The sequence below is a fragment of the Nannobrachium achirus genome (assembly GCF_963921795.1).
Source record: "Nannobrachium achirus genome assembly, contig: SCAFFOLD_157, whole genome shotgun sequence".
Classification (NCBI taxonomy): Eukaryota; Metazoa; Chordata; class Actinopteri; order Myctophiformes; family Myctophidae; genus Nannobrachium; species Nannobrachium achirus.
This window is the reverse complement of record NW_027665107.1, coordinates 53,124-67,049: the sequence shown is the minus strand read 5'-3', so window position 1 is coordinate 67,049 and position 13,926 is coordinate 53,124. Positions and strand designations below refer to the sequence as shown.

General features: G+C 49.8%; 2 protein-coding genes across 2 annotated transcripts; both read right to left on the bottom strand.

The window, feature by feature from the left end:
* Positions 1 to 3,883: 3,883 nt before the first annotated feature.
* Positions 3,884 to 6,493, bottom strand: LOC308280621 (von Willebrand factor A domain-containing protein 5A-like; the record flags this gene model as incomplete). The annotated part of the gene is made up of 2 exons (XM_080754953.1): positions 3,884 to 4,362; positions 4,678 to 6,493. 2 exons carry the CDS (start codon positions 6,491 to 6,493, stop codon positions 3,884 to 3,886), a joined length of 2,295 nt encoding a protein of 764 aa, XP_080611079.1.
* Positions 6,494 to 7,161: 668 nt separating this feature from the next.
* LOC308280620 (von Willebrand factor A domain-containing protein 5A-like) lies at positions 7,162 to 10,364 on the bottom strand (the record flags this gene model as incomplete). The annotated part of the gene is made up of 2 exons (XM_080754952.1): positions 7,162 to 7,196; positions 8,582 to 10,364. The coding sequence occupies 2 exons, from the start codon at positions 10,362 to 10,364 to the stop codon at positions 7,162 to 7,164; spliced, it is 1,818 nt and encodes a 605-aa protein (XP_080611078.1).
* Between the last annotated feature and the right edge of the window lie 3,562 nt (positions 10,365 to 13,926).

Here is a 13,926-nt window from a genome sequence, read left to right as displayed (position 1 = left end):
AGCACATCCCATAAAGATCATTATAAGAACCCTCCATCCCCTTTGGCTCAACATGATTCCAGGAGGAGATCTTTGGATTGAATTTCCACAGATCGAAATGATCTTCATCATAGCGTTTCTTGCCACCAAATATGTACAGCTCTCCATTGTAGGCAAAGGCTGTGTGACTCCAGCGGCCATCTGCAAGAGGCAGTGCAGGGCATTGGGTCCAGCAGTTGGTGATTGTGTCCAAAGCTCTCAAGTCATTGCTTCCCCACCCATAGTGTCCTCCAAATACAAACATCTTTGTCCCGATGATGGTGGCAGAGTGAAAATCTCTAGCAAATCCGCTTCTGTCTGCTAGAGGTGTGCCTCGGGTGTTAATTAAAGACCAGACCATCGTGTCCGTGTTTAACATGTATGTCTCAGTATCGTGCTGCCGTATTTCAGTTTGTCCTCCAAAAATATACATGACCTTGCCCAAGACACAGGCTGAGTGGTTTTTCCTCCCCCCGGGAGGGGTGCCCGAAACCTCCGGATTCGACCATCTGTGGGTGTTGACATCAAATGCATGAAGAACGTCATACCAGTCATCGGTGTCAAAGTCCCAACCACCCCAGAGATAAACAGTATCTGCAATCAGCACAACAGTGAACCCACTTCGAGCGGGGGGAGCTTGGGTGTGACTTTCGGTTGTCACTTGGAGCTCGCTCCACTTCAGAGACTGGGTGTTGAAGACAGACACATGAGGTGGTCCAAAGCAGTACAACTTGTGACCCACTGCCACAGAATGGGAAAAGTGACGAGGAAAGACGTGATCGTACCTTGTTAGCCTAACCACTTTCCAGCACAACATGGTTGCTGGAAAAACAATATATATATTATTTTCTTTTATCCCCTCTGCTAGCTCAGGGAGGAGGGCCCAAACACACAGCAGCTCCTTGATTGGTCAGTTCCATAAGCATTTGCATAACACTTGGGTATGAATACCATCATGTTAACTTACACACACACATATATATATATATACAAGCTTGTAGATCGGCTATTTTTTTGAAGATTTTGGTGTTGAGAGGAAAAGAGCAGACTTAGTACAGAGTGAAAGTATTAACGGTTCAAGTGGTTAAATCTCTGAAAACCCAGATGGACATGAATCCAAAATACACTGATGATTGCACTGTCAAACGATGACACTATATGGAATCTATGAAATGGGGGTCCCTACTTCATCTCTCTCAAATAAGGGGTCTTTGGCCTGAAAAACGTTGAAGACCCCTGCACTAGTGTGCAGAGGCGTCAGGAACATACAGGGTGCCCCAAACCGAGCACTTTTTTCCCCACACCGCGGGGCGGGCCAAGCACACGCATACCAATCGACATGGGTAGAGGCCCATTGACCAGTCCATGTCATGGACACCCGATTTTAAAACACCCCCCCCCCCCCCCCCACCCTCAGCCCCACTGATCCCTTTGAGATTCTCTGTCCATCCGGGTTCCTCTCCTGGAACACAACAAGTCGTAATACCTTCAAGCCCTCCGGCGCCCTCCCGCGATAGGACACGGTAAATACACGCGCCCCCTGGCGCCCGAACAACATACAGGGTGCCCCAAACCGAGCACTTTTTTCCCCACACCGCGGGGCGGGCCAAGCACACGCATACCAATCGACATGGTAGAGGCCCATTGACCAGTCCATGTCATGGACACCCGATTTTAAAACACCCCCCCCCCCCCCCCCACCCTCAGCCCCACTGATCCCTTTGAGATTCTCTGTCCATCCGGGTTCCTCTCCTGGAACACAACAAGTCGTAATACCTTCAAGCCCTCCGGCGCCCTCCCGCGATAGGACACGGTAAATACACGCGCCCCCTGGCGCCCGAACAACATACAGGGTGCCCCAAACCGAGCACTTTTTTCCCCACACCGCGGGGCGGGCCAAGCACACGCATACCAATCGACATGACCTTGTTGTTATATCGAAGCACAATAAAGACACACAAAACTCTGTTACTTCAAAAAGCAGTGTATTTATTTCAAAGCTCGATTTCATTCATAGTCCACAATAATGCATTCCATCTCTTAATGGCACATCTTCATATGACAATATCAGTCTAGGGGGATCTTGTTTTACCCCTCTAAGTGTCTATATACATGTCAGCCAGCCTGATCTGATCTGGGAGTTCAGACTTTCATTTCACAATAACCGTTTTAATTGACATTCAACATTCTGTTTTGCTTGTCTCTGTCCGCATGTTCAGGAGAACCAGTGTGGATTTTCTGGTGCCTTTTAAGGCTGTCACGTTGAGCACATCTCCATCCACACAAGTCACACCCAAACGGTTTCTCTCCCGTGTGGGTCCTCCGATGTCGGCTAAGGCTTGCTGATGAAGAACACTTCCATAGACACAAGTCACACTCAAAGGGTTTCTCTCCAGTGTGCATTCTCTGGTGCTTTCTTAAGCTTCCCTGGTGAGCAAAACGTTGTCCACACTGTACACAACTATAGGGTTTCTCGCGAGTGTGGATTCTCTTGTGTTTTTCAAGGGTTCCCCGTTGCCTAAAGTGTTGTCCACACTGCACACACTCAAAGGGCTTCTCTCCAGTGTGGACCATCTGATGTCGTTTAAAGCCTGATAGTGAAGAAGACATGAATGGACAGGCGTCACACTCATAGACTTTCTGTCCAGTGTGGATCCTCGGGTGTTTTTTAAGGCCTGATGGTGAAGAACACTGCTTTCCAGTGTAAATATTCTGGTGTAAATAAAGGTTAGAACAATTAACAAATTTCCGCCCACAGACTTCACACAGATAGGGGTTCGTTTTCTGGTGTGCTCTTAAGGTTCTCAGGTAACCAAAGCCTTGTCCGCACCGCATACAACCATAGATTTTCTCGCGAGTGTGAACTCTCTGGTGTTTTTCAAGGCTTTCCGGTCGACTAAAGTGTCGTCCACAAAATAGACACCCATATGGTTTCTCTCCGCTGTGGACTCGCTCGTGTCTCTTAGCGCCTGACGCCGTACTAAACCTTTTCTTACAGTGCATACACCCATGGGGTTGCTCTTCTGTGTGGATTTTCTCGTGTGTCCTAAGGTTTGACAAAGAAGAAAGATTTTTCCCACACTGCATACACCCGTAGCTCTTCCGTCCGGTGTGGATTTTCTCGTGTGTCCTAAGGTTTGACGAAGAAGAAAGATATTTCCCACACTGCATACACCTGTAGCTCTTCCCTCCGGTGTGGAGATTGACGTGTGACCTAAGGCCTGACCGCGAACGAAACCCTTTTCCACACTGAATACATCCATAGGGTTTCTCTCTGGTGTGGATTTTCTGCTGCAAGCTGGACAAAACAATACATTCCTTTTCTTCCAGCTCTGTGCTTATGCTCCCTGGTTCAAAGGCAGTATTGTTAAGCTCTTCTTGCATGTCGAAAGCCTTACACCCCCCTTCCTTCAAAAACAGCACTGCCTTTCCCTTCTCCATTGCAAACTCCCTATGCTCTTTTTCCTTCGACAACACCACTGCTTTGTCCTCCTCCACTGTGAGACTTCAGCTCTTTATATTTCTAATGGCATGTGTGGGCTGGCCCTAATAGCAGCCCCACCCCTGAATTTGTAAATAGAGGGTGCACGGAAATTACATGATTTTCAGCTCTGCTAATGGTCTTCACCTTGTTGTTATATCAAAGCACAATAAAGATACACAAAACTGTGTTATTTGAAAAGAAATGTATTATTTATTTCAAAGCTTGATTTGTAAATGATGCATTCCAAAAACAATCAATTCTCCCCTTTCTAAAAGCACCAAAGTTGACCTAATAAACTATTTGAAAATAATAAACTTGGGATTTTTTTTTTAATTTTTATCCAGGACCACGCATATCATAGGGCCTTCTTCTTGTGCAGCACTAAACACACAGGCGTCTAGCTAGCTGGCAAAGCCCTTTGGCATCTTTCAGCCGCCTGAGTTCGAGGAAGTCAAGTCCAGCCGCAAAGCACTCCAGCGGCTTTGAGCCATTTTGAGCATGGAGCCAGGCTATCGCCTTCGTAGCCAAAGGCTGCCACTCCTCCTGGGCTTCAAACTTGGTACCATAGAGCCAGATCAAAGCCAAAACAGTGGTCCACACTTCGTCGTCCACCTGTGCAGGCCTTGAGTTTTCAATTTGGTACTCGCTCTTATCCAGCACATCTTCCAGTGTTGGTGTTTCAATCCAAGAGCCACAGGCTCTCTGAAGTCCTATCAGCCACAGCAATTTAACTCTGGGCGACGGATAACTGTGAGCCTTCTCGAATCCTCCTCTTCCTTCTTCACTGGATCCGATGGTCATGTTCCCTGATGGTCTGTCGATCTCCATCCCCATGTCTAACTCCATGTTCTGAGCTGCTCCTGGTTGTCCGCCGAATAGAGATCCCCCTGTTTGTCCGCCACCCCCGAATGGAGACTCTGGTGTTCTGAGGCAAAATAACGATGATCCTGCTGGATGGCCATGATGGCCATGATGGCCATGGCGCTTGGCCCCAAATGGTGTTGATTCAAAGGAAAAAGAAAAAAGGCTAGATAACGTTGATCCTGCTGGTTGGCCTGGGGTCTCTGGTTGGCCTGGGGTCTTGCTCCCTAATGTAAATGTCCCCGATGGTCCGTTTAACTCTGATTGAGTTGCTCCAAAGGAAAAGCCGCCACGCCTTGGAGCTGCATGCCTACCCGGCACCGGAACGTTTCTGCGTAACAGTGGTCCCTGCACCATCTCCCAGTTTCCTCTGTTGACAGCGATGAAGGCGGTGAATGCACTGCTCACCCCTGATTCGATGCTGAGTTCCACCACCTTCTTCTTGACTTCATCCACCTGCCCTCTCTCCCCTATCTGCTCCAGGGAACGAATGAGGGTCCGAGCCCCCAACCTGTGGACTGTCAGTTCGCTCTCGCCCTTTGCTGGTTTGAGACTGAAGCGGAGCTGGCACTCAAAAGGTTGGTCAGCCAGCCTGTACCTCACCTTCACACTGCCGTCACTGGCACTTGAACTCTCTCCAGTGAGCTGGGCATAAAGCAGTGACCTCTGACCCCGGAAAAGGGATGTGATGGGGGGAGACAGAGGTGTTACAGACACCCCCACTGGCAGGTTCCACTCAAGGGAAATATCCACCACAACAGGCTGCAGGGCAAAGTCAAGTGACTGCATCACTTTGGGTTGCATCCTCTCGGTTCCTGTGATGAACTGGGCATGACCTCCTCCCTGCTTGGACATCCCATTGATGAGAGCTGAGCTGGCCCCTTCCCCGATCCCAAAAGTGAAGCACCTGTGAGAGCTGGCATTCTTCTTCACTAGCTCGATGACATCCTTGGTGTTCTTCACCTCACCGTCAGTGAAGACAAAGAGTTGTCTGGGGTGACCGGGAATGCAAGATTGCTCGTATATATGTCTGAGGGGCGGAAGGATTTGTGTTCCTCCCATATCGGCTTTCATCTTCTCGACCTTCTTCAAAGCCTCCTCCATGGTGTCCTGTTTATACTCCACACTCTTGGGGAAGATGTGGTTAAAGTGAGTCCCAAAACCATAGATGTTAAAGTAGCAGCCCATGGGCAGACTTTTAAGGATGAGCAGCAGAGTATCCCTGGCACTTTCGATTCGAGTATGATCACGCATGCTTCCAGAACGATCCATTAGAAAGAGGAACTCCCCGCATGTAGTCACTGACGACATCACAGCTTTGGGGAACTCTGGGTACAAGCTCAGCATGACCACTGGGTCGCCCATCAGAGAGCCAGCTTCGACAGACTCCCGCCCTGCCTCCACTACAGCAGTGGGCCAGTGGGCGTCTTTATAATAAATCAACAGCTCCACGTCTCTGTCAAACCTATGTCCTGCAGCCAGTCTGACAGTGGCATTGGTTTGCTCCGTGTTGAGGTACCGAAGGGGTTCCAGGGAACAGTTTGACTCAACTTTAGTGACGGGTCGAGGAGAACTCAGTCGGGCAGAAAGGGACAGACTGTAGGGCACTAGAAAAGCTGGGACAGAGGTCACCACCGGAGGCCGATGACCTTCCCATCTACCTTGAGGTTGGTAGCGGGGGTTAAGCACTGCAGGCAGACAGAACCTGAGACCACCGTCGGCCTCCAGAGCCAGCTCGGTGACGTACTGCAGCCTGATACAGGCACTCTCCCCTGGAGGCAGACTGCCCAAGCTCAAAGAGAACACGTCGGGGCTCTGCTCGCTCTCCTCCAATAGGAAGGCCTGCTGGCCTGAGCTCAGTACATGGTTGTACTCATCCCGAGCCCTCTGTTTCTCCTTCACCACGGCCACAACCTCTGACTGTCCAATCTTTGCACTGAAATGACAGACGGCAGCATCGCCAGGAAGAGGGAAGACAAAGACGGCCTCTATGGGGCTCTCCTCCTGGTTCTCATACTGCAGAACGGAGCTCACTGTCGCCACATGATCCCTCACCTCAACCTCCACCTCAATGCCTTTCAGAGGAACCTGATCGTTACAGGAAGAACGCAAACCTCCACAGTTCGCCATAGTGTCTGTACCAGCTAGAAATATGAACCTACATGCTTTGAGCAGTAGAATATATAGGCTGAGCCAATGTATGCGCCTCCCATTCCCCTCCTCTATCCATTCTTCAGTCCATTTCATAATGATTGCTGACAAAACTCTACTGCTCAGATCATCTTTCCTGTCAATCACATAAATTAGACCAGGGGCCCCCAAACCTTTTAGCTGGAGACCCAAAAGGGAACTTGTAAATAGAGGGTGCACGGAAATTACATGATTTTCAGCTCTGCTAATGGTCTTCACCTTGTTGTTATATCAAAGCACAATAAAGATACACAAAACCGTGTTACTTGAAAAGTTTTTTTTTATTTGTTTCAAAGCTCGATGTCATTCATAGTCCACAATAACGCATCCCATCTGTTAAGGGCACATCTTCATATGACAATATCAGTCTAGGGGGATCTTGTCTTCCCGTCTAAGTGTCTATATACATTTCAGCCAAATCCCGCCTGATCTGATGTGGGAGTTCAGACTGCTCTAGATCGTGTTGAATAACTGCTAGCTTGCATAAAGTAGACAGACTAGGATTTAAGTCTAAGACGAACAAGGCACCGGGTCTCGCGGGTTCATCTGCGGCAAAGAAACGATCTCCCACCACCTGCGAGCTCATCGACTGAAGCCCATAATCACCATTAGTAGATGGGCCCTCCATCCCCTTTGGAGAAACCTTTTTCCAGGAGAAGGTATTTGGAGTGAATTTCCACATATCTTCATGGAATTCTCTCCTAAAACGATCGGCGCAGAATTCTCTTTTAAAGGTCTCACCACCAAATATGTACAGCTCTCCAATGTAGGCAAAGGCCGAATGACTCCAGCGGTCTTTTGGAAGAGGCTGTGCAGAACACCAACTGCTCCAGCAGTTGGTCTGTGTGTCAAAAACTCTCATGTCATTCGTCCCCATTGCAAGGAAGGGATTTGGATTGTACTCCCTGTAATTGTCTGACCTTCCCGCAAAAACAAACATCTTTGTCCCGATAAAGGTGGCAGAGTGACATTCTGTAGCACGCACTGGAGTGCCTCCGGTGTTAACTAAAGACCAGACCATTGTGTCAGTGTTCAACGTGTGGATGTCGTTGGTGGCCTCAGATCGATTTGGGATGTATCCTCCATGTACATACATGACCTTCCCCAAAACACAGGCTGAGTGGTAGTACCTCCCCTCCGGAACAGCCCCAGAAACCTCAGGTTTGAACCATCTTTCGGTTTCGACATCATATGCATGAAGGACCTCACAAAACGCACTCTCTTGCTCATCATTCTCCTCTTGACCTCCCCAGAGGTATATAGTATCGTCTATCGACACAACCGTGAAGTCCCATCGGATGGGGGGACTTTCTCCTCCTCCTCTGGTTGTCCCTGGGAGCTCTTTCCACTGCAAAGTATGTGTGTTTAAGACATACACAACAATGGGGTCCCCTCCATATCGGGCCCGGAAACAGTACAAGTCCTTGCCCACTGCCACAGAAGTACAAAGGGGTCTAAAAAAGGGTTGTACCCGCCGAAACGCTGTCCAGCACGACATGGTGCCGGAAACACAATGGTTGTGGTAAGCCTGTGTTGCAGGATGAGACTTCTTTTATCCCCGCTGCTCGCTCAGGGAGGATACGGGTCCAGAGAGACAGCAGCCCCTTGAATGGTCAGTTACATAAGCATTGCATAACACTTGGGTATGAATACCCAAGTCATGAGAACTTACTTGGGCTACTCATGCTAAATGAGTTAGTTTGTCTTAAAGTCATCTTGCACACTATATCAAAGGACAATAAAGATACACAAAGCTTTCTGAGTTGAAATGGTGTTTTATTTATTTCAAAGATTGATTTCGTTCATTGTTCATAATAATGCATTCCGTCAAAACCGCAATTGAGTTGCTCTTGATGCTTGCTGCTCCCCAGCAAGGTAATAATAGTTTTGGATTTTTTCAATTGGCTTGTATTTTTATTAGTTTTGAGGCTTTGTTTTCAAGTACAGTTTAGTTTTAATTCGTTTTTAAAGTGGGATTGCTAGCTTCGTTTCGTTTTTTTTTTTTAAATGCCCCTGGCAATATCTCACAGTTTCCTCTGTTGACAGGGACGAAGGCGGTGAAGGCACTGCTCACTCCTGATTCGATGCTGAGTTCCACCACCTTCTTCTTGACCTCATCCACCTGCCCTCGCTCGCCTATCTGCTCCAGGGAACGAATGAGGGTCTGAGCCCCCAACCTGTGGGCTGTCAGTTCGCTCTCGCCCTTTGCTGGTTTGAGACTGAAGTGGAGCTGGCACCCAAAAAGTTGGTCAGCCAGCCTGTACCTCACCTTCACACTGCCGTCACTGGCACTTGAACTCTCTCCAGTGAGCTGGGCATAAAGCAGTGACCTCTGACCCCGGAAAAGGGCTGTGATGGGTGGAGACAGAGGTGTTACATACACCCCCACTGGCAGGTTCCACTCAAGGGAAATATCCACCACAGCCGGCTGCAGGGCAAAGTCAAGTGACTGCATCACTTTGGGTTGCATCCTCTCGGTTCCTGTGATGAACTGGGCATGACCCCCTCCCTGCTTGGACATCCCATTGATGAGAGCTGAGCTGGCCCCTTCCCCGATCCCAAAAGTGAAGCACCTGTGAGAGCCGGCATTCTTCTTCACTAGCTCGATGACATCCTTGGTGTTCCGCACCGCACCGCGAGTGAAGACAAAGAGTTGTCTGGGGTGACCGGGAATGCAAGATTGCTCGTATATATGTCTGAGGGGCGGAAGGATTTGTGTTCCTCCCATCATATCAGCTTTCATCTTCTCCACCTTCCTCAAAGCCTCCTCCATGGTGTCCTGTTTATACTCCACGCTCTTGGGGAAGATGTGATTAAAGTGACCCCCAAAACCATAGATGTTAAAGTAGCAGCCCATGGGCAGACTTTTAAGGATGAGCAGCAGAGTATCCCTGGCACTTCCGATGCGAGTATGACCATGCATGCTTAGAGAACGATCCATTAGAAAGAGGAACTCCCCGCATGTAGTCACTGACGACATCACAGCTTTAGGGAACTCTGGGTACAAGCTCAGCATGACCACCGGGTCGCCCATCAGAGAGCCAGCTTCGACAGACTCCCGTCCCGCCTCCACTACAGCAGTGGGCCGGTGGGCGTCTTGATAATAAATCAACAGCTCCACGTCTCGGTCAAACTTATGTCCTGCAGCCAGGCTGACCGTGGCCTTGGTTTGCTCCCTGTTGAGGTACTGAAGAGGTTCCAGGGAACAGTTTGACTCAACTTTAGTGACGGGTCGAGGAGAAATCACTCGGGCAGAAAAGGACAGACTGTAGGGCGCTAGAAAAGCTGGGACGGAGGTCACCACCGGGGGCTGATGACCTCCCCATCTACCTTCAGGTTGGTAGCGGGGGTTAAGCACTGCAGGCAGACAGAACCTCAGCCCACCGTCGGCCCCCAGAGCCAGCTCGGTGACGTACTGCAGCCTGATACAGGCACTCTCCCCTGGAGGCAGACTGCCCACGCTCAAAGAGAACACGTCGGGGCTCTGCTCGCTCTCCTCCAATAGGAAGGCCTGCTGGCCTGAGCTAAGTTCGTCATCATAGTCCTCCCGAGCCCCCTGTTTCTCCTTCACCTCGGCCACAACCTCTGACTGTCCCATCTTTGCACTGAAATGACAGACGGCAGCATTGCCAAGAAGAGGGAAGACAAAGACGGCCTCTATGGGGCTCTCCTCATGGTTCTTCTCATACTGCAGAAAGGAGCTCACTGTCGCCACATGGTCTCTCACCTCAACATACACCTCAATGCTGTTCAGCGGAAGCTGCTCTACCTCTTCTGCATAGGAAGAAAGTAAACCTCCACAGTTCGCCATATTGTCTGTACCAGCTAGAAGAATGAACCTAGATGCTTAGATTAGTAGAACATTTAGTTGTTTTGTGCCCCAAATCAACCAGTGTTTATCTTGAACTTTTTTGTCATATCAAACGATAATAAAGACACACATTTGTTACACGAACAAACCCTGCGCTCTATCACTACAGTCTCAACCATGCAGAAATAGCAGTTGGTTGATGTGCAGCAGTTCGACCAGAGCCACCAGCTGCCCGTAGGCACGACCCATAGCATGCAAGTCCTCTCTTACATTGAGTACGAAGCGGTTCTCCATGCTACCCAAGCTGTGGCCCAAATCAACCCTGCTCACTCTCGGGTACCTTTGGCCAGCCACAGAGTGGAGCCTCATGGACTCCTCGACACTTCTCTGGTAATCAGACTCGCTACAGCATGTGAGCTGTATCTGTCCTTGTGCAGACTGGGCTGAACGAGCGCCCAGGATAGGGTTAAGCTCCCCGAACACCGTAACGATATTCTCTGTAGCACCACTGAATTTACATGTGAGAGGTTCCACACCAGTGTTGAACGGCTGACTAGATATCCCTAGGGAACATAGGCCATAGATGTTCATAAACGCATAGGACTTGGCCTCTGAGGTGATCATCAGCACCTTGGCTTTCACCAGATTTTGCAGGTCGAGCAGCTTAGCCCTGAGTTTGATATACAGGTGCTCATACTCAGCAACGAGTGCCATTGGTATATCTTTAATCTCAAACCTGATTTCATCACACTCCTCATATGTCCTTGGCCTCTTTGCCTGTGGTTTGACACACAAACTTCCATCATTCTCCCTCTCAGGTAACCTTCCGTAACATGCAAGGATGGCCGAGGCTACAAAGAATCGCCCGGGGGTTCGGTTCTCCATCTGCTCGGGAACACACGTGTGCATAAGGAACTACTTTGTGTTCCTAGGCTACCTGGTTGATGAGATTGCAGCAGGGGCCACTGCTCGGCGTGTCCCACTTGAGGGTGACATACTTTCCTCAAGGCAATTAATAGACTGCCTGGCCGACTTCAGGCTTCTGCTTGCTGGAAGGGCAGTGTGGTCACCACAGTGCTTGGCCTACATAGAGTTCGACGAGCGGCTGCATGGGGGTTTTGCAAACCTGCAGCCGTCTGGTCCTGCACCATTGGAGTTCCTGGAAAAGCTGGTGCCCACCTACTGTCGTCTCTGTTTACTCAAAGCAAAACACAAGACAGCCAGGGAGAATGCAGAGGCCCTGGCCACAGATTTGCGGTTGACACACTTGAACGGCACTGCATCGTTCAAAATCAGAGTCCTTGAGTACCTTGCTGCAAACCTCCCGGCCCATTTGCCCCCTGAGTGGGGACATGTCTTACGCTCACCGGACGTCTCGCCCACTTGTAAGATTGCTGTGGAACTGCTGTGGACCCATTTGGCCCTGGTATATGCAGGGCACTTAACGTTGTTGCTGTTCAATCTGGAGGAATTCTTCTCCAGGCCTGAACCTGTGCTTGCGCTGTGCCCCCTGGAGCTCAAATCGGCACTTTTTCTTCATGGCCATGAACACAAAAACTGGGGTCAGCACAAGGTCTGCAAGCAATGGGCTTCACGGACTCGCTGGTGTCCAATCTTGTTATCAGGAGGTCCGCTTACAAGGTCCAAAAGCAGGCTGTATGAGTCACGGATTTCAAGACTCTGCTGGCTCGCTGCCCTTTGGTGCATGGATTCGGAAATGCACAGACAGGCTTTACATTGGCTTTTCAGTCCCGAACCTTACAGGGGCTGGACAGGCGGGTTGCACCCAATTAGATAGACCGGAAAGTCCTAATGCGCTGCTGAGGGAAAAGGGTAGCTGTGTGGTGCGCCTGGATGGCGACGTGCTGCTCCACGTGCTGCATGTAAACACAGTGGGCAACCAGAAGTTCCACTCTCAAGTGTTCTCCAGGTCCCTGCGCAAGTATGCCGAGGTGCAGTCCAACACCACCAAAACACAGAAAAAATCTAGGCTCAGCTTTGTCTCAGACAAGAAGAGGCTATGCTCGCAGCATGGCTACAAGAACACCTGCATTGAGTTCACGACCGCTGTGAGCAAAAGCGCCAACTACACGTCCAACGCTAAGCGCTCACTGCAGCCTTACTTCAGGAGCACATTAGAGACCATTTCCTTGGCTCAGGGCCGGGCAGTTACATCGGCAAAAGCGTTCACGGTCAGCAATGAAAATCTCACGTGTTACATATACGGCGTGGCCAACCCTGCTGCAGTGGTGCTGAAAATGAAGATGGACAATGCTGAGTTCCACACGCCTTTCTTCTTCTCCTCAGTCAATTTGTGTGGCAGCCAGAGTCACCAGCTTTTCCCATCAATGGCCATCAATTCACAGAAAGTTAAGAATGCAGAGCTCGAGCTGCCAAATGCCCTGAACAGGGTGGCACACCTGGTCGAGCTCCATGTTCACCTCAACAGGCTCTGCTGCAAGCTAGCCCAGGAAAGATGTGGCATGCTCACATCACAAGAGAAACTGTGTCTCCTCTACTTGACAGAAACGTGGTTCATCGACATTGTGGATCGTAGTTCACCCAAGTACTGGACCCAGTACAGTGGTGAGGTTGGCCAGGCATTCATCAAAAAATACAAGAGTTCAAATTCCTCATACCAGGATAAGGTGCTGATGAACTACAATTTCAAGAACCCTGAGTTTGTGCAACTGGCCACCTGGCTGCTTAACAACCCCAGTGGGGTGCACCACAAAATGATACTTAACCATGAGATATACTTGAGGACAGAGAGTAAGTTCCACGCTAGGGCGGAACTCATAATCGCTGTTTGGGACCATGTCGAGAAGCACAGAGTCCGAGTCCCTGACGGCTTCCCCGCAGTGTCCTCTGTATGTTTCCAAGATCTCGGATATAGTGAACAAACACTACGAGAATCTGTTGGCAGATGCGGGTCTCTCTTCGACTAGAGTCAGGTCTCAGATCACCAGGCGAGCTCGCTGTAAGGAACTGATGGACTTGGTGGCCAACAAAGAGAAGATGCTGAGAGAGGCCAATGATTGTGTTGAGGTGCTTGAGAGTATGAACTTGGCGCAGGGTTCTCACAGTGCAAAAGAGTCATCCACCTCAGAGCTAGATGGTGAATGGAGGTTCCTCTATATGGAGACAGGCCGCATTTTTGGCCTCATGCGACTGAAGGCTACTGAAAGTGAAGGGACTACTGCTTCTTTCGATCTCCCGAGGATAGTCCTGGATGAGGCGAGCTCGAGCCTCCACGAAGGGGGCCTGGATCCAAGGCCAACCAGAGGGCTCCGCAAGGAGGCAAAATGCCCAGCGTGCGGGGAGTTTTTCCAGCTACATGACTTTTGGTTTCATGCACTCAATGAGATTTGCTGCAGAAACGTCAGCGTCCCAGCTCACAGGGTTGAAGAACTGGACAATACCCACAGGTGGGTCGTGCCAGGCTCATCTGGCTGGACTGTACCTATTTACAAAGTACAGCACCTCGATCACACACAGGAGCTCGCCGAATCTTTGCGCATGCTCAACATTGATAACAAGCTGGAAACGCACCAGCTCTTTA